At 42.7% G+C, this 21201-nt stretch overlaps 1 protein-coding gene across 6 annotated transcripts in view; it reads right to left on the minus strand.

Moving 5' to 3' along the window:
• Positions 1-21201, minus strand: part of LLGL2 (LLGL scribble cell polarity complex component 2) — a 156489-nt gene that overhangs the window by 20558 nt on the left and 114730 nt on the right. For all 6 annotated transcript variants that reach the window (XM_073608170.1, XM_073608171.1, XM_073608168.1 and 3 more), the window contains exons 20-22: positions 11462-11726; positions 561-702; positions 406-437 (exon numbers count right to left, since the gene is read on the minus strand). In XM_073608170.1, coding sequence (XP_073464271.1) covers positions 406-437; positions 561-702; positions 11462-11726 — 439 coding nt within the window. The remainder of the gene's footprint in view (positions 1-405; positions 438-560; positions 703-11461; positions 11727-21201) is intronic.

The raw sequence follows: 21201 nt of genomic DNA on the forward strand, positions 1-21201 counted from the left end.
GTTACTGATGGGCACGATTTTGAAGCTGTGGTGCGCACCTCAGAATGATCATCAGCGCAGATCCCCCCCCCCCGACAGGAGAGCCGTCGATCAGCTATCTCTGTCAGCGTGAACCGAGGAAAGCAGTTTATCGGTACTTCCTGGGTACACGCTGTGATTGGTCACAGCTGATCACGTGATAAAGAGCCTCCGTAAAGAGGCCCTTTACCCAGATTGGAGTCCAATGAGGATAACGCAACCACCACCCCACCGTCATTCTGCTATAGACCAGGCGGGAAGTTGTTAAGGCTGTCTACTCCCCATAACTAAGGAATCAAGATTGCTAACACACACACGTAAGATGCGTCATTCATGTAAATCTAAAAAAGGCAGAGTGGTCCATACAGCCTGTAATTTCATTCTTACCATCTGCATTTCCATCGCCCCTTCCAGATACCCTGTATAGAACAAAACAAAAAAATGTGCTTATTATTTAACAAGATTGGATTTCCTCATATGAAAAAAAAAAAAAAAAAAAAAAAAAAAAAAAACTTAATTACAGCATCTGCTTAAACACATGCCTGGTTTTCTCTGTACTGCTGCCTCTTTGAAGCCTTCCATTACACGGGGTCTCTGGAGGGTCCACCTTGCAGCGAGGAGCAATGAGCCAGCATGTAGACAGTGAAAACCTCTCCATTTCAGAAGGAGATATAAGATAAAAACCTAAAATAAGACAGGCAAGCCATTAATACAAAAGTATTAAGAAATAAAAAATTGGCAAAGTATAACTGCAGAGCAAAACGTTTTGGGAATAACATCATCACTATAAGACAAATACAAAAGGAATGGGGATTTTCAAAGAAATTAGCTTGATAAAAAGGCATTCACACAAGCCAAACCTTGTCATTCTGTCACAAGGGTTCGACTATGTGGAGGATTCAAACATTATGCAAGACATGGCCCACTGTTGTCACCATCAGGAAACCCACCCTGAGAAATGACATCCAGACATCACACTGAAAATGCATGTAGATAGGAAGTGGCTGCAATGAGGCTGCAGCAGCACAGAGATATAACAAAGGATGTAAATGGTAAAAACAATTTTTTTTTTAGACCGTAAAAAGGGCACTTGTTTGATACACCATACTATAGCAAACTAAATGTCATTCAGTTAGGGTCAACTTTAAATCATTTATTTTACTCTTAATTTGACAAATAAGCTTTTATGACACTTCATTTGTAGAGCAGTCTGTGTTGTCTAATAAGAAAGTGGGGAATATCTGAACAGCCCCCACCGGAGAGATCTAACGACAGACTAATCATCTTCCCACTTTACCTTCAACATATCCTCCATCCCTCATCTACTCCCCCCTTTTTACACCGATATCTATTAATCTAAAGCATCACCACCCCCTTTCCGCCTATACAGATTTTACCCTAGTTAGGAGGGCCTCATTGGCCATTGTATAATACCTCCTATCAGCATTTTTTCCCTCAACCAACCATCCTAACCCAACCAAATACATTTTATGCTTATTCCAGAATTCCCTTTCCTTCCCCCTCCCCCCTGCCCCTGGTTTTACTTATAATTTTTCCCCTTTTTTTATTATTTCTTCTGTCCTTCAAATACCCTCTTCATTACTTACCATTTTGGGTTTAAACCAGTTATTTGATGTTCATCATCATCATCAATTACTTGATACTTGCAGCCTTCCTTGATTTTGGGCATTGATAGCCCCCTAGGCGGGCTAAATGTGGTACCTGTTACATTTATCCAACTGTTTATTGCAGCACATTGATTGTACAACAATATGCTTGACATAGAATTTTCGAACATACAGTACAAAAAACTAATTTTCAATAAATCTTGTTTGGAAAAAAAAAGAAAGAAAGTTGGGATTTTCTTTGGGTGGGGGCATGGGTTTGGGGGAGACAAACAGCGGAAAGTCCCTCCACTAACTTATTCAGCTGTTAAATTAACTCCTGCTATTCCATTTCATTCACAACAGAGCTTCAGAAAAAAGTCATTAAAAGTTATAGCCTCACTCTCACCACCTGCTGGCTATAGCTGGTACACAGAAAAATATTTACAGGGGGGGGGGGGGGGGGGGCAAGATAGATGCCTGATTGAGGAGCTCCTGTCACCGGACTGTATTCCCAGCGACTGCCAGCGATCCACAAGGCCATTTACTACCCAGCAAGCGCTCGATCTGCTCTGCACCAGCAGGGGGATGTCCACCAAAAGGAAAAAGGGGAATGTCACCCACAAAAGATCATGGCTTTTCTTTTCTGCTCCAGCTGGTGGACCGGAGCCTGCAAGATTGCGCCGCGGCCGAGCTCTTAGAAGGGAGAAGGGAGAACTGCCCCCTCTCTCAGCCTTACATCCATCAATGGAAAAGATATCTCAGAGCGGCTCAGTGGCAGACACCCACTACACAGCCTGCTCCTCCTTCACCTCCTGGTACTCCAGAGACATGCAGCACAGCAAAAGCAAGGATGAGATTGGATCCTCTCCCTTCGGATAAGCACAAGGCGAGTCATTCCCTCTCCTGGGGCACAGGGCTCACAGAAGGACACCATATCCTCCTTTCCCACCTCTAACCAACCTGTTATGGACACCCTTCTCAAGGATATGCTAATGTCCCTCAGAAGCTCCTTACAAACTGACATGATCTCCATTGTGCAGCAGTTTAAACAGGATGTCACTTAGCTGGGAGACCAAAAGCAAAAATGGGGGACATTGCATCCACTGTAAATGATCTTGTCGATGCTCATGAAGACCATGTTGAGGAGAACCAGTGGATTAAAGATAAATTGGCGGACCTAGAATATCAAAGAAAAAAAACTGCGCTATATGAGACCTATACGTGTTAGTAATTCACTGCAAACGATGGAATGTCCTTATCCAGTGAGGGACATATTTGCTCCCTGGCGGTAAGGAAAATTCTAATACCTGTAGAAAATCAATTTGCATCATAATAATGAATCCGAAATGTATTGTGCAATTAATCACATGATAAAGTCATAAAAAGTCAATGAAGATATTGTTGTTCACACAGATTGTCTAAACTGATAATGTTGCTGGTCACTGAATGTTCACATTAAAGGGATGTCTCTCCTTCATAGATAGTGACTTCAAACTGGAAAACGCCATAGGAAAAAGTGATTTGAGATAGTAAAGTCCTCCCACCTGGAAAATAACTGCCTCTTACCAGCTGCTCCGATCTCTTTTTTAAGGAGATCAGCTCTGCTTTTAGCTCCTCTCCTCCTCTCTGGTCTTCCCTGAATATCTCCCGGTCAGCAGTTAACCCAATGGAAAGGAGAAAACAAAAAAGAACTTTTTTGGTCATGCTCCAGGCCAACTGTTGATTGCAGTTGTTTTCTCCTTTCCATTGGGTTAACTGCTGACCGGGAGATATTCAGGGAAGACCATAAAGGAGGAGAGTTGCCATCTGATGGTTAAACAGAGACTGTGGCTGGGATATAAGCCTAAAAGCAGAGCTGATCTCCTTTAAAAAAAGATATCGGAGCAGCTGGTAAGGCATTTACCTTTTGTATCTCACATTATAAACTGCAGCAGGACCTTAATTGTTGTATTCTCTAGAAGAAGCAGGACCTCAATTATTGCATCTTCTCGAAGAGCCATTTAGACAGCGCTGTATTTCCATTTGATATACTTGGACCTAGAATATAGATCCAGCGGCAACAATGTTAAAATTTGCGGGATATCCAAATCGGTACAGGCTCTTGAGCTACCACCTTATGTTCGCAACATGATCAAAAAGCTACTACCTGAGTTAAAACATCAAGCTGGTTATTGACCGCATTCATAGACTCCCCAAACCGCCATTTTTGCCTGACTCGGTCCCAAGAGATGTCATACTGTGCATTCATTTTTATCATGTGAAGGAGCAGCTTATGCATCAAGCGAGAAGCTTAGGGTCTCTTCCTGATCCCCAGTCCCATCTCTTCGCAGACTTATCCTAACATACGCTCCAGCGCCACAGGCAGCTTAAAACCCTGAAGAAGGCCATGAGGATCCACAAGGTCCAGTACCAATGGGTAGCCCCAGCTAAATTGCTAATCACGCATTAACGGCACTAAACATACGGTGTCTTCACTACATGAGGGCGTGAACCTGCTACTCACATGGGACATCCTCATTGAACCTCCTGTTACACCGTCAGCAAGACCAGCTGTAAATAATACACCTCACGACACACAGCTACCCCAACGCACCTCCAGGCGCAACTGGATTAGGCACTATGGATTCTACATCTCTGCAACACAGTCTGGTGTAGGGCCACCTCCAGCCTTTTGAACTTGTTCACCCCCAAATACTCTTCCTTGGCACAAGGAATGTCTACCACCCAGGATGTTGTTTAGGGCACAGACCATACTTTCTTTTGGTTACTTTTGCTGTTCTATTGGTTCTGTTTTTGGATACATTTCTGAATCCTTTTACTTGCATGACTATATATCATGCTAGCTGAGCAACTTCATCTCCACAGCACTTGGAGCTTGTAGGTGTGCATGGTAAACAACCAGCGTCCTTGGGCCACTGGAAAGTCAACAGACACCATGACCATAAAGCTTCTTTCTATAATTGCTAAGGGGCTGAATCATCCAGCGAAAAGATCATCTCTCTGGAAGTTATCCAAAGACTCCAATTGTGACATCATGTGTGTGCAAGAGACACTTCCATGCGTCACATCAGCCTCTCTGTACCAACAAAAATTTCCCTCACATATTCACAGTAAGCGCCCCAGCGAAAAAGAAGGGAGTCTTCCTGGCAATTAAAAACACAATATCATTTTAACTTCATGATGTCATCGCAGATCCAGATGGACGGTATCTTATTCTTTTATGCACTCAACAATTACACTATCGTTCACATGTGCGCACCTAACACTCACAAGCTACGCTTTCTACGGAAACTCCACAACATCAATACTGTGCAAAAAGGATGTCTTCTATGGTGCAGAGACTTTAACTTAGTCCCTGAGCCACAGCTCAACTCCTCGGCTTCAACTAGGCGAGGCAAACCTAATTTAGGGCCACACCTAACAAAACTGCATGATATATGGAGATGCCAGCACGCAGAGGAACAAGATTACTTTTTTTTTCCCAGCATGTCACAAGTCGTACTCCCGAATCGATCTCTTCCTAACAGACCAATGGCTCTTACAAAAAGTTTCATCCTCCGAGATTCTTCCTATCACCTGGTCAGACCACTCGCCTCCCTGCATAACTATTGAGGACAACCCAAAATCCAACCCCACATATCTTTGGCAGATGAACACCCACCTCTTGCTATCTGATCCCTATGGCAAAGGTCTCAGGAAACATTTAGAAGAGTTTTTCCAGATAAACAAAGATTTGGTTTCTGAACCAACTATGCTATGGGCTGCACATAAAGCTTTTATGCGTGGTCTCTTCATTCAATTTGGTGCCAGGGCAAAAAAAAAAAAAGAGGACGCAGTGCATTGACAGTCTGAAATTAGGGTCACCGACACACTAAACAAACAAGAACTATGACTTCAAATCCAAGTTAGGTAAATGGAGACTAGAGTTGAGATCCCTCTTATTAGAAGGATATAAAAAGAAAAAAAAAAAAATAAATAAATCGCAAAAGCGTCACAAAATGACCTTTTATGCTACCGGAAATAAAGCAGCAAAATTTTTGGCCCAACAAATCAAAGGTTATCGTATTAAGTCACATATTCCCCATCTGTACCACCCAACTAAATGAGAAAAGCAGACCAATCCACAAGCAATAGCTGATGCTTTCCAAGCATATTATAGTGCGCTCTATAATCTAAAACACGGTGCTTCAACGCCACAGCCTGACCATGCTGCCATTCAATCATTTTTAGATAAAAGTGCAGCTTCCAAGCCTGACTCACAACTTGAACTCAACTCTGTTCACTCACTCAGAGATAAACAAGGCTCTTAACTCCCTTCCAAATACCCTGAACCCAATGGCTTTGTAGGAGAATACTATAAACAATTCAAGGACATCGTTATTGACCCCTTAACAAGACTTTTCAATGCCGATGCATCCTACCCAGATGAAATGTTGAAAGCCTTAATACGCTACCGAACCAGGGAAGGAACCTACTTCCCCTCAAAACTTTTGCCCGATATTACTAAAACATGAATTAAAATTGCTAAAGTAGTTGCTAATCGCCTGATTGATATTCTCCCAACTCTGATCCACCCATACCAATCTGGCTTCACAATGGGGCAACAAACGACTGACGCCACCCGATGGATGATCAATATTATTCATTAGGCCAATCACCACAAAATGCCTTCTCTGCTCTTTGGATGCAGAGAAGGCATTTGACAGAGTACATTGGTCGTACCTGGCCATGACACTACGAAAATTTGGCTTCCAAGGCCACATTCTTTCATCAATAATGGCATTATGCTCACGCCCCACTGCCCAGGTCTAAAACGTTTAATATCATGAACTAGAAAAGGGTGCTCCCTCTCCCCTCTTATCTTCAATCTTCTCATGGAACCACTCAGAGAAAATTTGGTCACAAAGACATCACAGGCCTCAAGTTGGGTTTTTATGCTCCTTAGAGTCTATTTGCAGAGGATGTCATTCTCATGATAACCAACCCTGCTTCTTCCATGGCTTCAGTGCAGCAAACATCTGAATTCAGTACGATTTCTTATTATAAAGTAGATGAAAACAAATCTTATCTTGAATCTGGGGTTGCCTCCCTCACAATAAGAATCTCTATGCTGCCACATATCCCTATGCGTGGCTGAAGATTCCATCACCTACCTTGGAATTAAGTTAACCAACAAAGTTTCGTCCTTGTTTCGGGCCAATCGTTCCCCTTGTCTTCATAATCTTTCACAGGAACTTGACTGATCTGCGACACTTTCATAGATGGGAAGATTAGCAGCATTTAAAATGCTCCAATTACCCCAATTGTTGTACCTATTCAGATCTATGCCCATCCCAAGCTCTTACTTTGGGTACCTACAATCCCTATTAAGCTGCTATATGTAGCAAAATAAAAAAAGCTAGATGTTCTCGCAATAAACTGCTAAAACATAGATCAGTTGGAGGCACAGGTTATATATATTTCAGATTCCAGGACACAACTTAAACTGGTTGCTCAGTGTAACCCTGGTAAAATACACGGATAAGAACATTTCCCCTACGCTTATCGCCTTGGCTCTAGCTTTCCACTACTTTCTAGAAAAAGCACCCCTAGGTCCCTCTCCAGTTAAATTACCCCTCCCTATAGCAATGCTTCATTCCAAATACTTCCTTCAGCACATGGATAAACAATGGTATCACTCAAATTTCAGACCTATAAAAAAAAAGGAGACTTGTTAAAATCTTTTTCCACACTACAAAATTCTTACGCTCTTTCCACCTTCGACTACTATAAATACATGCAGGTGACTCATTGCTTGATATATAACTCCACAAGTCCATACACAAACTGGCATGGAGATACAGATTCACTGAATCTACTACTCTAAAAAAGGCACTTTTCTACAATCTCCTATAAGACAAAAATCACCTTTAGCAAGCTTAATCCCTTTGAGAAATGTGAATTAGACATACGGTGCAACTTTCAGGGCTCAGGAAGTAGCGGATTTAATAACCAAAACCACTAGGATATCCGTTAACCTCACACCAGCTCTTGCATTACTGAGCATAGGTATAAAGGAGTTTCTGACCATGTAACAATGCCTTATCGTTCACATCCTGCTAGCCGCCAGGCTAATGTGTCCAGTCCGACACTGGAAGACAACCAAATGGGTCTCTAGGGCTGAAGTAATCACCTTGGTGCACACCCATGGTACCTATGAATGTATGTTTGCATCTAGCAATGATGGATTAAAAACTGGAGGGAAAAAAAAAAAAAATAAAAATTGGATCTACTGGTTTAAGTGGTACTTCCAGGTCAATAATCATTAATGGCTAACTGGCTTAGGACGATAGTTTTCTCTTAGGATGTTAAGTGTTATTTTACTCTAATATTTTTATTGTATGATCGATATCTCCCTAGGTAGAGAAATTATGTACACGCTAAGATTATATCTCGTGATGAAAATGGTTTGTTGCCATACTTCCGTTGTTTTCTTATTGCTGTTTTGTACCTCATACATAACCTTCAATAAAAACGATTGAAAGAGAAAAATATTCACAAGCAATATTTCATACTACCAGGCTAACAATCCTTTACTACTGATGTTAGACGGGTATGTGGCCTGAAGCAGCATGTGGTGAGACAACGAAAGCTCCACTGTACAATATACCCGTACCCAAACCTGCATCAACAAAGCGTGTAGAAAATACTTTCCTCGTAGCTCGATATCCCCCTCACCCCATAGCTGATCATTTGTACCACACGCTACCCCCTAACAGTGCCCTGAAATCTGTTTCGAGGTTGGAGATGTTCAAGCATCACAACAAAGATGGTGACGACTCCGGGGGAGGGGGGGGGGGGGGTCGAGTTGTGTAGGCAGTCAGTGACTTTATATACCAGTTGAAAATTTCACTTCCCCTACAGGAAGCAGACATCCCTGTGCAACTTCAATGGGGCTTAAATACTACTTATTTAACAGAAGTCATGTTGAAGTCACTCCAAAGTAGTGCAGGAACCTTCTTCCAAGTCGGAGCGACTTGAGTCGCGGTAGTGTGAACCAGGGCTAACAGAGGAGAAGACCAGCATCGGAGGCCTAGAGGACTAACTTCAATCTTTACAACAATCCTCTGTGCCCGACAGAACAGCCAGCAAGACGATTAAAAAAAAAAAAAAAATTTGAAGTGGAGGGTTCTAATCCTTGCCACTTGTGGTTCCATTGAGACTATCCTTTAAAATAATGGTTTCCCGGGCTTGCCCTGCATGATTCCAATTGTTGGTGACCTGAATAGATGATGCCGTTTTTTATGGATAACTGATGTTGTACCAGGACTGAAAGTGGTTGTAAAGGCTTGACATTTTACCTCAATGCATTCCCTGCATTAAGGTAGAAAATGTCCCAGTATTTGTATTGCCTCCTTTTTGGGGCAGCTCTGTGCAATACAAATAATGGTAGAGGAAGTGGGGAAAGAGGTGGATAATCTCAAGTTAGACAGTCAAGGCAGATTTATCTTCCTATATAAGCAATTCTCTCTCCTATCTCTATTAGTGTTGACATTCTACATGCCACCTTCCCTTCAAGTCTGACTGCCCATCTGTATGGAATTGTATGGCTGGAAGAATTATACTATACTTATGGTGGTCCCAGACTCCTTACACACGCCTAATTGGGAATCTCAAAGAAAACACTTCACAAGATTCAGTAAACTGGCAACGACTGTTTAGATGGAAGAAGCATGGCATCAAGTATTGTGATCAGCAGATGTACGCATGTTTCTCCTCTATGTATGACTGTCTAGGATAGATAAGATGCTGGTCAGTGGACCACTACTTTTTCTGCTCAAATACCTTTAACTGGTTGTAAATTCTTCCCCTTCTGCAGTGAAAGTTAGATCCCTTTCACACTGAGGTGCTTTTCAGGCGTTTTAGCACTAAAAAAAGGGCCTGTAAAGTGCCTGAAAAGCAACTCTCATACTTCCCCAGTGTGAAAGCAGAAAAAGTTCTGCAAGCAGCATCTTTAGGGTGGTGTGGCAGTGGTGTAAACACCGCTCCCCCACCACCCCTGCTCATTGAAACGAATAAGCAGCGCTGCGAAGCACCTGCAAAAGCGCTTCGGCATCGCTGAAACACTGACTCTTTTAACCCTTTCTTCGGCCGCTAGCGGAGGTTAAAAGCGCCCCGCTAGCGGCCGAAAAGCTCTGCTAGAACTAACGGCGCTTTACCGCTAACGCACCCCCGCCCCAGTGCGAAAGTAGCATAACTTCCAGAGGTGGATGTGTTGTTGGTAGAATGTTTCTCCTTTTTTAAGCAAAGTACCCAGTCTGCTACTGCAGTTTAATGCAGAAAGCCTTTAAATTAGACACAAACACACACACACACACACACCTATTACAACACATTAAAATGGTTCTAAGGGCTGAAGGTTTTTTACCTTAATGCATTCTCTACATTAAGGTAAAAATCCTCTGAGTGCAGCACTCCCTTTTACTTACCCAAGCCTTAATTATTTCTAGCGCCATACACAAGCTCTCCCTCCTCATAGGCTCAGAGATAGCAGCGGGAGCCATTTACCCTGGGGGAGGGAGCAGGGCTGAGCTATGCTCTATGTTTCTCAGGAGCGAGTATGAGTCTCCATAGCAAGTGGCTTGCTATGGTGGGCACTCAGCAGGTGGGAGGGGTGTGAGCCAGGCACACCAGAGGATGACACAAAAAGAGGAGGCTGCTTGAGGCTGCTGTGTGCAAAACCAAGTATGACGTTTTTAATTTAGCCACTTGCGGACCGCTCACCGTCATTATACGGCGGCTGTTTGAAGTGAAATACCGTTGTCTGGCAGTGAATAGCTGCCATACCCCCAGTATCCTCTTCAACGGCCCTCTTTCAGATAAAAGAGGACTTTTAATCTTTCCCCCTCCCCCCCACCGCGTCTTCACCGCTTACCGGAGCCGTCGTTATCGGCGGAAACAAGCGAGTCTTTCCCACTGTGAGGCTGGATGCCGAGTGAGGGAAAGATGGCCCCAGCTCGGCTCCATACCATTGGATAATGGAAGTGACACCAAGCTCGTGCGCAGAAGCAAACGCAAGTCACACTCGCATATGAAAACTGTGTTCAAACCACACGTGAGATATTGTCGTGATCGATAGGGAAAGAGCAATAATTCTAGTACTAGAATAGCACTCTAACTTAAAACTGGTAACCTGTAGAAATTTTTAAACGTCACTTATGGAGTTTAAGGGTCAAAGTTTGTCGCCATTCCACGAGCAGGTGCAATTTTGAAGTGCAACATGTTGGGTATCAATTTACTTGGCATAACATTCTTTCACAATATAAAAAAAAAATAAAAAATGGGGCTAACTTTACTGTTGTCTTATTTAATTAAAAAAGTGTATTTTTTTCCCAAAAAATTGCGCTTGCAAGACTGCTGCGCAAATATGGTGTGACAAAGTATTACAACGACCGCCATTTTATTCTCTAGAGTGTCTGGGAAGAAAAAAAAAAAAAAATGTTTGGGGGTTCCAAGTAATTAACTAGCAAAAAAGAAAAAAACTGATTTTAACTTGTAAACACCAAGTCTGCAAAATAGGCTCGGTCTTTAAAGAAAAAAAAAGAAAAACCGATGGGTTTACAATCACTTTAATGCTGTTAAAAAGAATTAACAGAAGCCACAGACAGCTTCACACAAAGCCCAATCCCTAAAAATTCAGATAAAAAAAACATACCGATGTCAGAAATCTATGATGGCATGATTTTTTTGTTTTAGTTGATATTTACATCATTTTTGAAAGTGGCAAAACACCTTCTACGCTATGTAGAAAACTCAACAAAACAAGAGTGAGATGTTGGGCGAATCTTTGCACTCACCTTGTCCATACTTCGTAAATACACAGGATGCAATACCACTGACATCTTCCTTCCGGATACAGTCATATCGCACTTGTGGTTTAAGATGTGGCAGGGATATCACCTGGATATCTCCTAGATTTGTGAGGACAGTCAAATGGTTCTCATTGTGATCTTCTGATCGACAGCTGCCAAAATTGCACACTGATGACTTGCGCACCCGGCATCCTTCTGTTGCTGTCAGTTTCAGCTTGAGTTTGCTGCTCACTTTGGGCAGGGTAAACACCTGTAAAAAAGGTATGTTTGACCACAAAAATTACATAAAACTACAACAAACAAAATTTCCCCATTTTACTTTTACTAGCTAAAATACAGGTTCTGTGCATTCTTATGTTTTCAATTTGCTTATAGCGCAGAATTTTTTTTTTTTGGTGACTTCTGTGTAATTTTACTTGATGGTCACAAAAAGCATTAGAATAGAACTTTGTATATTTCAAAGGATGGTGTCATTTTTACCTAACTTTACCTAATTTTACCCAACAGCCCCCCTAGCCATACCCCCTTATGCTTACTGCAGACAACACAGACCAGGAATTATGGGCTACTGTAGATGCCACACTGGTTCTCCTAAGCCTGCAAGGGTTCATTGTGCTGTAACTATAGATGCCATTCTCCATAAACTTGCAGGTAGATAGCTTTTCCACCAGGGCCTATGAAATAAGTACACTATTGCTGGGACCTGCTGGCTTAAGGACTGAAAAACACTATCCAGTCCAGCACAGACCACAGCAATTGGACTAGTTTGAGTGAAACAACTACTATTCATGAGATTTACAGTTAAGTTCATAGCATGTTTAGCATACTTTTAATGTGTGATGAAGCAACTTTTGCACACAGTATAAACTTAATTTGGAGCCATACGGTTATGCAGTTTAACAGCAATTTTCTGTGGGAATCCCCCCCTGCAGCATCATTGTATGTCACTGTCATCCTGTAGTTATTCATACAACCTTGGCAACATCATGTGATTAAACATGGTCATACAATAGAGAATGTCAGTGTTTACACTACAGGTAGTATGACAGTTCTTAGACAATGCAAAAGAAAATGGCGTTCATTTATATTATACAGAGGAGTCTCAAGCAGGGAGCTCAGTTTAAAAAGTTGTTTAACCATTTTTGTAAAGGTTTGAGTCTATTTACTAAAAGAAGGAACATATCCATGGCTAATCAGAAAAACACTACTCAAACAGGTAGCAACAAGGATAGCAGACTGCGACCTTAATGTCACACTTTTTACCAGTCAACTAACATTTTTATTGCATGTATCTTTTTAATTTCCAACATGCACATTAACAAATGCTTGTGGTATTTTGTATGTAGATTTACTAAGACCGCGTTGATCGTTTCTCCCAAAAATACTGTAATCTTCTGGCACCGACAGCGATTTAAATGTTAATTTCATGCAGGTAAATGTGGAAACATTTTTACGAATTAAAAAAAAAAAAAAAAAAAAAAGTAACATGGGAGTAATCAATTTTGTTTAATGTAATAGTAATATTTAAGTGATGTCAGTGAATACTATATACTTCCTCTGTAGAATAACATAGGAGGCCAGAGGTTGACCCGCTAAATTTAGAGGACTCCAAATTAGAGGACTGGTTATGATGTTTCTATACTTGTGAGCAACCTTCCAAGTTCACTACAAACTAATTATATCACCCACACTATTTTTCCCCATCATTTTCAGTCATAGGGGTTCTGTTAGAAAATAAAAGCACTCATAGAAGTGAGAAGGCGGTTTCTTCCTTTGTCAATGTCTACCATGTACTGAGAAGACAACCGCATATTCTCTTTGGGTACATGCACACTGGACGCTGATAAAACAAAAAACGCTTGAAGCTGGTAAACATGTGTACCGCATTTACCTTCATCAAGCACTTGGGCATTTATTTCATTGGCCAGAATAAATCTTTTTTTTTTTTTATTTCAAATGGCTAAAATAAAAGAAAATGCCCAAGCACTAAATGCACCTAGCATTAATGTGCGTTTAGCTACCTTTGCATGTGCTTTTGCCATGTTTGGCATTTTTCTGCCACAACTTTTCACTCCCGAACATGATTCTTATGCGTTCAGGAGTAGTACTTTAAAGCCTCTAAACTCTGGTAAAAGCCTATGCGTGCATGGATACATAGGCTGTTATTGAGTTGAGTTCAGGAGCTTTGGCAAAAAAGCCAAAAACGTGAGCAACAGTGTACATTAAGGTATTTACCCCAAACTTGTGAATCCTGCCTCTGTATGTCACTGTTACACACATTTTTGTGGTACTACTACTGTGCTGCATGATGTAGAAAATTGTACTGTAACCACCTGTGAACTTGGATTTATTCAAAAAATGTACTATGAAAATAAAAATATTGAAGGGATTTCAGGGAGTATAATTCACATTTTGCACTGGGGAAGTTGCAAGGGGATGGAGAGAAAAATATTGAATTTGCAACGGTGGACTGGAAAGGCAAAAAAAGGTAAAAAACTGATTACTTTTTACCAAAAGTACTGCTCAAAATGTCTAAAGCTGCTGTAACTATAATGTGAATTACATGAATCTAATATGAAATAGAAAGAATGCAGCGCTTACTATGTGGGAGCAAAATAAATCAATAGAAACTTTATATAAATATATGAATAAAATCAATTCATTAGGATGCTATGAAAGCGCCAAATAAAAGTACAGGCAGTCCCTGGGTCACAAACAAGGTTCTGTAGGTTTGTTCTCAAGTTGAATTTGTATGCAGGTTGGAACAAATATTTTTTTTTTTATTTATTTATTTTTAATTTATTTATTTATTTTTTTAAGTGCATAGGGAAGGATTACTACCCCAGTAACTTTTGTTTTGCTGTCTGTGCCCCTATTCAGAAGAGTACACCTTGTCCCTGGGACAATTGGATTTTGAAAATCTTGGGTTGTTGTGGAAACAAGGATTGGTGATAAAGCTTCAGTGGAGACACCTCTTTCCTCATGATAACTTACAGGAGTGAATTTGCCCTCCTAGGGGTAGATTTTCTCCCACTTAACGCATATATACGGCGGCAGAATGGCACGGGCAGGCAGAATCATGTACCTGTACGTGATCTGCCTCCCGCGGGTGGGGGGTCCGATCGGACCCCCCCCCGGTGCCATAGGCGGTCGGCTCTCGTTCGCGGGCGATGAGAGGTGAGGGGGAGGCCATCCATTGTTGGCCACCCCCTCCCGATCGCTCCCGGTGAATGAAAATGCTTCCTTTCCCTCTGTAATGTAAACAGAGGGAAAGGAAGTGATGTCATCTCTCCTCGAGTCGGTCTTTTTGATCCGACGCCGAGGAGAGAAGACATCCAAGTAAGTGCACCAACACTACACTTACAGTAGAACACGCAGGCACACTTTTCACCCCCCTGTCACCCCCCGATCACCCCCCTGTACCCCCTGTCACTCTGTCACCAATAGCAGTTTTTTTTTTTTTTGCATTGGTGTCAGTTTGTGTCAGTTAGAAGTGTTAGGGCAGTTAGGTTAGCCCCCTTTAGGTCCAGGGTACCCCCCTAACCCCCCCCTAATAAAAGTTAACCCCTTGATTACCCCCCGTCGCCAGTGTCGCTAAGCGATCGTTTTTCTGATCGCTGTATTAGTGACACAGGTGACGTTAGTTAGGGAGGTAAGTATATAGGTTCGCTGTCAGTGTTTTATAGCGACAGGGACCCCCATATACTACCCGCTAAAGGTTTTAACCCCTTGATTGCCCCCTAGTTAACCCTTTCACCAGCGATCACCGTATAAGTGTTACGGGTGACGCTGGTTAGCTAGTTTGTTTTTTGTAGTTTATTACAGTTTATTACAGTTTACTATAGTTTTAGGGCACCCGCCGTTTATTACCCTATAAAGGTTTAACCCCCTAATTGCCCGGCAGTGATATAAATTACATTTTTAGGGTCAGCTTAGGTCTGCGTCGCCCCAGGCAGCGTCAGGTTAGCGCCAGTACCGCTAAAACCCACGCACGCAGCATACACCTCCCTTAGTGCTATAGTATCTGAACGGATCGATATCTGATCCGATCAGATCTATACTCCCCAGCAGTTTAGGGTTCCCTGAAACGCAGTGTTAGCGGGATCAGCCCAGATACCTGCTAGCACCTGCGTTTTGCTCCTCGGCCCAGCCCTGCCCAGCCCACCCAAGTGCAGTATCGATCGATAACTGACACTTACAAAACACTAAGCACACATAACTGCAGCGTTCGCAGAGTCAGGCCTGATCCCTGCGATCGCTAACAGTTTTTTGGTAGCGTTTTGAATCAGTCGCTAACAGTCAGGAGCTTTTTTGCCTGTGAGTCTCACTAGTGTACCCCTAAATTTAGAGGCCAAAATGGCAAATCGAAGGTACACTAGTGAAGAGGCCTACACGTTTCTGAGCATGACAGATAGTGAAGAGGAAGTCACTCATCTGTCAAGTTCGGGCTCAGAATACGAACCTGTAGAGGACAGCGGCTCCATGACAGATAGCTCTGACGACGGAGTTGTGGTCCCTGCTAGGGTCAGGCGTACCAGACCCCGAACTTCTTCTGTCCTTGAAGTGCAAGAACCGCAGGGCTCTCGTATGGAGCAGAGAAGTACTAGTGCCGCTACTCCTTCTGGTGAACTGGCAAGCACCAGCGGCCTAGTACACCCTGGTCGTACATCCAGCACTGCAGTATCACGTGGTGACGTGGCGAGTCCCATAAGTGCAGTTCAAGCTGGCGAGGTGGCAAGCACAAGTAGCGTCCCGCTGCCACCAAGAAGACGAACACAGGCCCGTCGTGCCCATAGTGCCCTTCCTGCTGCATTCGCCAATCCGAATTGGGAACCCACCACTTCTGCAGCACCCGTACTTCCCCCTTTCACTGGCCAACCCGGAATTCAGGTGGAAACAGTTGACTTTACGCCACTGGATTTTTATTCGCTGTTTTTCACCGAAGATCTCTATAGATCTATTGTGGACCAAAGCAATTTGTACGCTGGTCAACACATCGCCACTATTCCCCAGTCCTCCCTTGCCAGAGATTGGAGACCAATTACGGTCTCCGAATTTAAGATCTTTCTGGGCCTTTCCCTCCTCATGGGCATAACCAAAAAGAGTGAGTTGCGGTCATATTGGTCCACTGACCCAATTCACCATATGCCCGTGTTCTCTGCCTCCATGGCCAGGGCACGATACGAGCAGATTTTGCGGTTCATGCACTTCAACGACAATGAACTCTGTCGTCCTCGTGGAGACCCTGCATACGATCGGCTCTACAAAATTCGGCCCCTCGTAAACCACTTCAACCAACGTTTTGCAGACTTGTTTACCCCCCCATCAAGTTGTCTGCGTTGATGAGTCCCTGATTAAGTTTTCTGGCCGCTTGTCCTTCAAACAGTACCTTCCCAGCAAGCGTGCCAGATACGGGGTCAAGATGTATAAGCTCTGTGACAGGGCCACAGGCTATACATGTAGATTTATGGTTTACGAGGGCAAAGATAGTCACGTAGAGCCGATAAACTGCCCTGACTACATAGGAAGCGCTGGCAAGATAGTGTGGGACTTGGTGTCACCCTTATTCGGAAAGGGGTACCACTTGTACGTGGACAATTATTATACGAGCGTGCCACTTTTTAGTCACTTGTTTGATCATCACATTGGAGCATGTGGCACCGTGCGACCTAATCGCCGGGGCTTTCCCCAGCGGCTTGTAGAGTCCCGTCTTAGGCTGGGGGAGAGAGCCTGCTTGCAGTATAATAATTTGCTCGCTATGAAGTGGAGGGACAATAAGAAAGTTTTCGTTCTTACCTCCCTTCATGCAGACACGACGACCCAAATTACTACGGCGACTGGTGTTGTGGAGAAACCCCTCTGTGTCCACGAATACAACCTTAATATGGGAGGGGTGGACCTCAACGACCAGTTGTTGGCGCCGTACCTAATTGCCCGTAAGGCCAGACGCTGGTACAAAAAAGTGTCTGTTTATTTATTTCAATTGGCTTTGCTGAATGCTCATGTGCTATACAGAGCTTCAGGACGGACTGGATCCTTCCTTAAAAATTCCAGGAAGAGATCGTCAGAGCCCTTCTGTATCCAGACGGTGCTCCACCTCACCTTCCCCAACCAGATGCAGTAAGCCGGCTGCATGGGAGGCATTTTCCTTATGTCCTCCCGAGTACCCCTACCCAACGAGCCCCCCAAAAAAGATGTTGTGTCTGCAGCAAGCGCGGATTTAGGCGTGACACCCGGTGGTATTGTCCCTCCTGTCCTGACAATCCTGGTCTATGCATTGGTGAATGTTTTGAACGCTATCATACACTAGTGGAGTATTAGCGTAGGGTTCAGCACGGCACAGACTAGGCACACTAACACAGGGTCTCCCAAGATGCCATCGCATTTTGAGAGACCCAAACCTGGTACAGTTACAGTTAAAAGTTAAAGTTACTAAAAAAAGTGTTTAAATACAAAAAAAATATAAAATAAAAAAAAAACAAAAATAGTTGTCGTTTTATTGTTCTCTCTCTCTATTCTCTCTCTATTGTTCTGCATTCTATACTGCAATGTTTTATTGTTATGTTTTTATCATGTTTGCTTTATAGGTATGCAATTTTTTTATACTTTGTTTTTTTATTGTTAACCACTTTTTTGTTTTCAGGTACGCCATTCAGCTGCAGAGCGGATTTATTTATCTTGACAGCAACAGCGTTTGCTCCCACGATATATAAAGCCGTGACTCCAGCGCTGTTGGAGGTGATTTCACCACCACAGTTACATACTTCAGCATATATGCCGAAGCGTGGGGGCAGCAGTGGGTGGAGGAGCGATTTGCTCCTGCCTTTTGCGGGAGGATGCCCCCATGCTTCGGCATATATAAATGGTGCATGTATGCCCATCATTAGAAGTGGGCGGATGAAGGGAGGTATTCTAATGGTGGGCATACCCACCGATCAATATCTTTTTTTCGTTCAGCCCACAGGCTGCATGAAAAAAAAGTTTACAATACAAGGACCAGCAACGTACTGGTATGTTGCTGGACTTTGAGTGGTTATACCAGAATGATGCCTGCAGGTTTAGGTATCATCTTGGTATCATTCTTTTCAGCCAGCGGTCGGCTTTCATGTAAAAGCAATCCTAGCGGCTAATTAGCCTCTAGACTGCTTTTACAAGCAGTGGGAGGGATTCCCCCCCCCCCCCACCGTCTTCCATGGTTTTCTCTGGCTCTCCTGGCCCAACAGGGAACCTGAGAATGCAGCCGGTGATTCGGCCAGCTGACCATAGAGCTGATCAGAGACCAGAATGGCTCCAATCATCTCTATGGCCTAAGAAACCGGAAGCTACGAGCATTTCATGACTTAGATTTCGCCGGATGTAAACAGCGCCATTGGGAAATTGGGAAAGCATTTTATCACACCGATCTTGGTGTGGTCAGATGCTTTGAGGGCAGAGGAGAGATCTAGGGTCTAATAGACCCCAATTTTTTCAAAAAAGAGTACCTGTCACTACCTATTGCTATCATAGGGGATATTTACATTCCCTGAGATAACAATAAAAATGATAAAAAAAAAAAATAAAAATGAAAGGAACAGTTTAAAAATAAGAAAAAAAATTAAAAAATTAAGAAAAAAAAAAAAAAAAAAAAAAAAAAAAAAGCACCCCTGTCCCCCCCTGCTCTCGCGCAAAGGCGAACGCAAGCGTCGGTCTGGCGTCAAATGTAAACAGCAATTACCCCATGCATGTGAGGTATCACCGCGAAGGTCAGATCGAGGGCAGTAATTTTAGCAGTAGACCTCCTCTGTAAATCTAAAGTGGTAACCTGTAAAGGCTTTTAAAAATTTATTTAGTTTGTCGCCACTGCACGTTTGTGCGCAAATTTAAAGCATGTCATGTTTGGTATCCATGTACTCGGCCTATGATCATCTTTTTTATTTCATCAAACATTTGGGCAATATAGTGTGTTTTAGTGCATTAAAATTTTAAAAAGTGTGTTTTTTCCCCAAAAAATGCGTTTGAAAAATCGCTGCGCAAATACTGTGTGAAAAAAAAAAAATGAAAACACCCACCATTTTAATCTGTAGGGCATTTGCTTTAAAAAAATATATAATGTTTGGGGGTTCAAAGTAATTTTCTTGCAAAAAAAAATAATTTTTTCATGTAAACAAAAAGTGTCAGAAAGGGCTTTGTCTTCAAGTGGTTAGAAGAGTGGGTGATGTGTGACATAAGATTCTAAATGTTGTGCATAAAATGCCAGGACAGTTCAAACCCCCCCCAAATGACCCCATTTTGGAAAGTAGACACCCCAAGCTATTTGCTGAGAGGCATGTCGAGTCCATGGAATATTTTATATTGTGACACAAGTTGCGGGAAAAAGACAATTTTTTTTTTTTTTTTGCACAAAGTTGTCACTAAATGATATATTGCTCAAACATGCCATGGGAATATGTGAAATTACACCCCAAAATGCATTCTGTTGCTTCTCCTGAGTACGGGGATACCACATGTGTGAGACTTTTTGGGAGCCTAGCGGCGTACGGGACCCCGAAAACCAAGCACCGCCTTCAGGCTTTCTAAGGGCGTAAATTTTTGATTTCACTCTTCACTGCCTATCACAGTTTCGGAGGCCATGGAATGCCCAGATGGCACAAACCCCCCCCAAATGACCCCATTTTGGAAAATAGACACCCAAAGCTATTTGCTGAGAGGTATAGTGAGTATTTTGCAGACCTCACTTTTTGTCACAAACTTTTGAAATTTGAAAAAAGAAAAAAAAAATGTTTTTCTTGTCTTTCTTCATTTTCAAAAACAAATGAGAGCTGCAAAATACTCACCATGCCTCTCAGCAAATAGCTTGGGGTGTCTACTTTCCAAAATGGGGTCATTTGGGGGGGTTTTGTGCCATCTTGGCATTTTATGGCCTTCAAAACTGTGATAGGTAGTGAGGAGTGAAATCAAAAATTTATGCCCTTAGAAATCCTGAAGGCGGTGCTTGGTTTTCGGGGCTCCGTACGCGGCTAGGCTCCCAAAAAGTCCCACACATGTGGTATCCCCGTACTCAGGAGAAGCAGCAGAATGTATTTTGGGGTGTAATTCCACATATGCCCATGGCATGTTTGAGCAATATATCATTTTGTGACAACTTTGTGCAAAAAAAAAAAAAAATTGTCACTTTCCCGCAACTTGTGTCAAAATATAAAATATTCCATGGACTCAACATGCCTCTCAGCAAATAGCTTGGGGTGTCTACTTTCCAAAATGGGGTCATTTGGGGGGGTTTTGTGCCATCTGGGCATTTTATGGCCTTCAAAAATGTGATAGGTAGTGAGGAGTGAAATCACAACTTTACGCCCTTAGAAATCCTGAAGGCGGTGCTGGGTTTTCGGGGCCCCGTACGCGGCTAGGCTCCCAAAAAGTCCCACACATGTGGTATCCCCGTACTCAGGAGAAGCAGCTTAATGTATTTTGGGGTGCAATTCCACATATGCGCATGGCCTGTGTGAGCAATATATCATTTAGTGACAACTTTTTGTAATTTTTTTTTTTTTTTTGTCATTATTCAATCACTTGGGACAAAAAAAATAAATATTCAATGGGTTCAACATGCCTCTCAGCAATTTCCTTGGGGTGTCTACTTTCCAAAATGGGGTCATTTGGGGGGGTTTTGTACTGCCCTGCCATTTTAGCACCTCATGAAATGACATAGGCAGTCATAAAATAAAAGCTGTGTAAATTCCAGAAAATGT

The sequence above is a fragment of the Aquarana catesbeiana genome, linkage group LG12 (genome assembly GCF_042186555.1).
Source record: "Aquarana catesbeiana isolate 2022-GZ linkage group LG12, ASM4218655v1, whole genome shotgun sequence".
NCBI classification, from domain to species: Eukaryota; Metazoa; Chordata; class Amphibia; order Anura; family Ranidae; genus Aquarana; species Aquarana catesbeiana.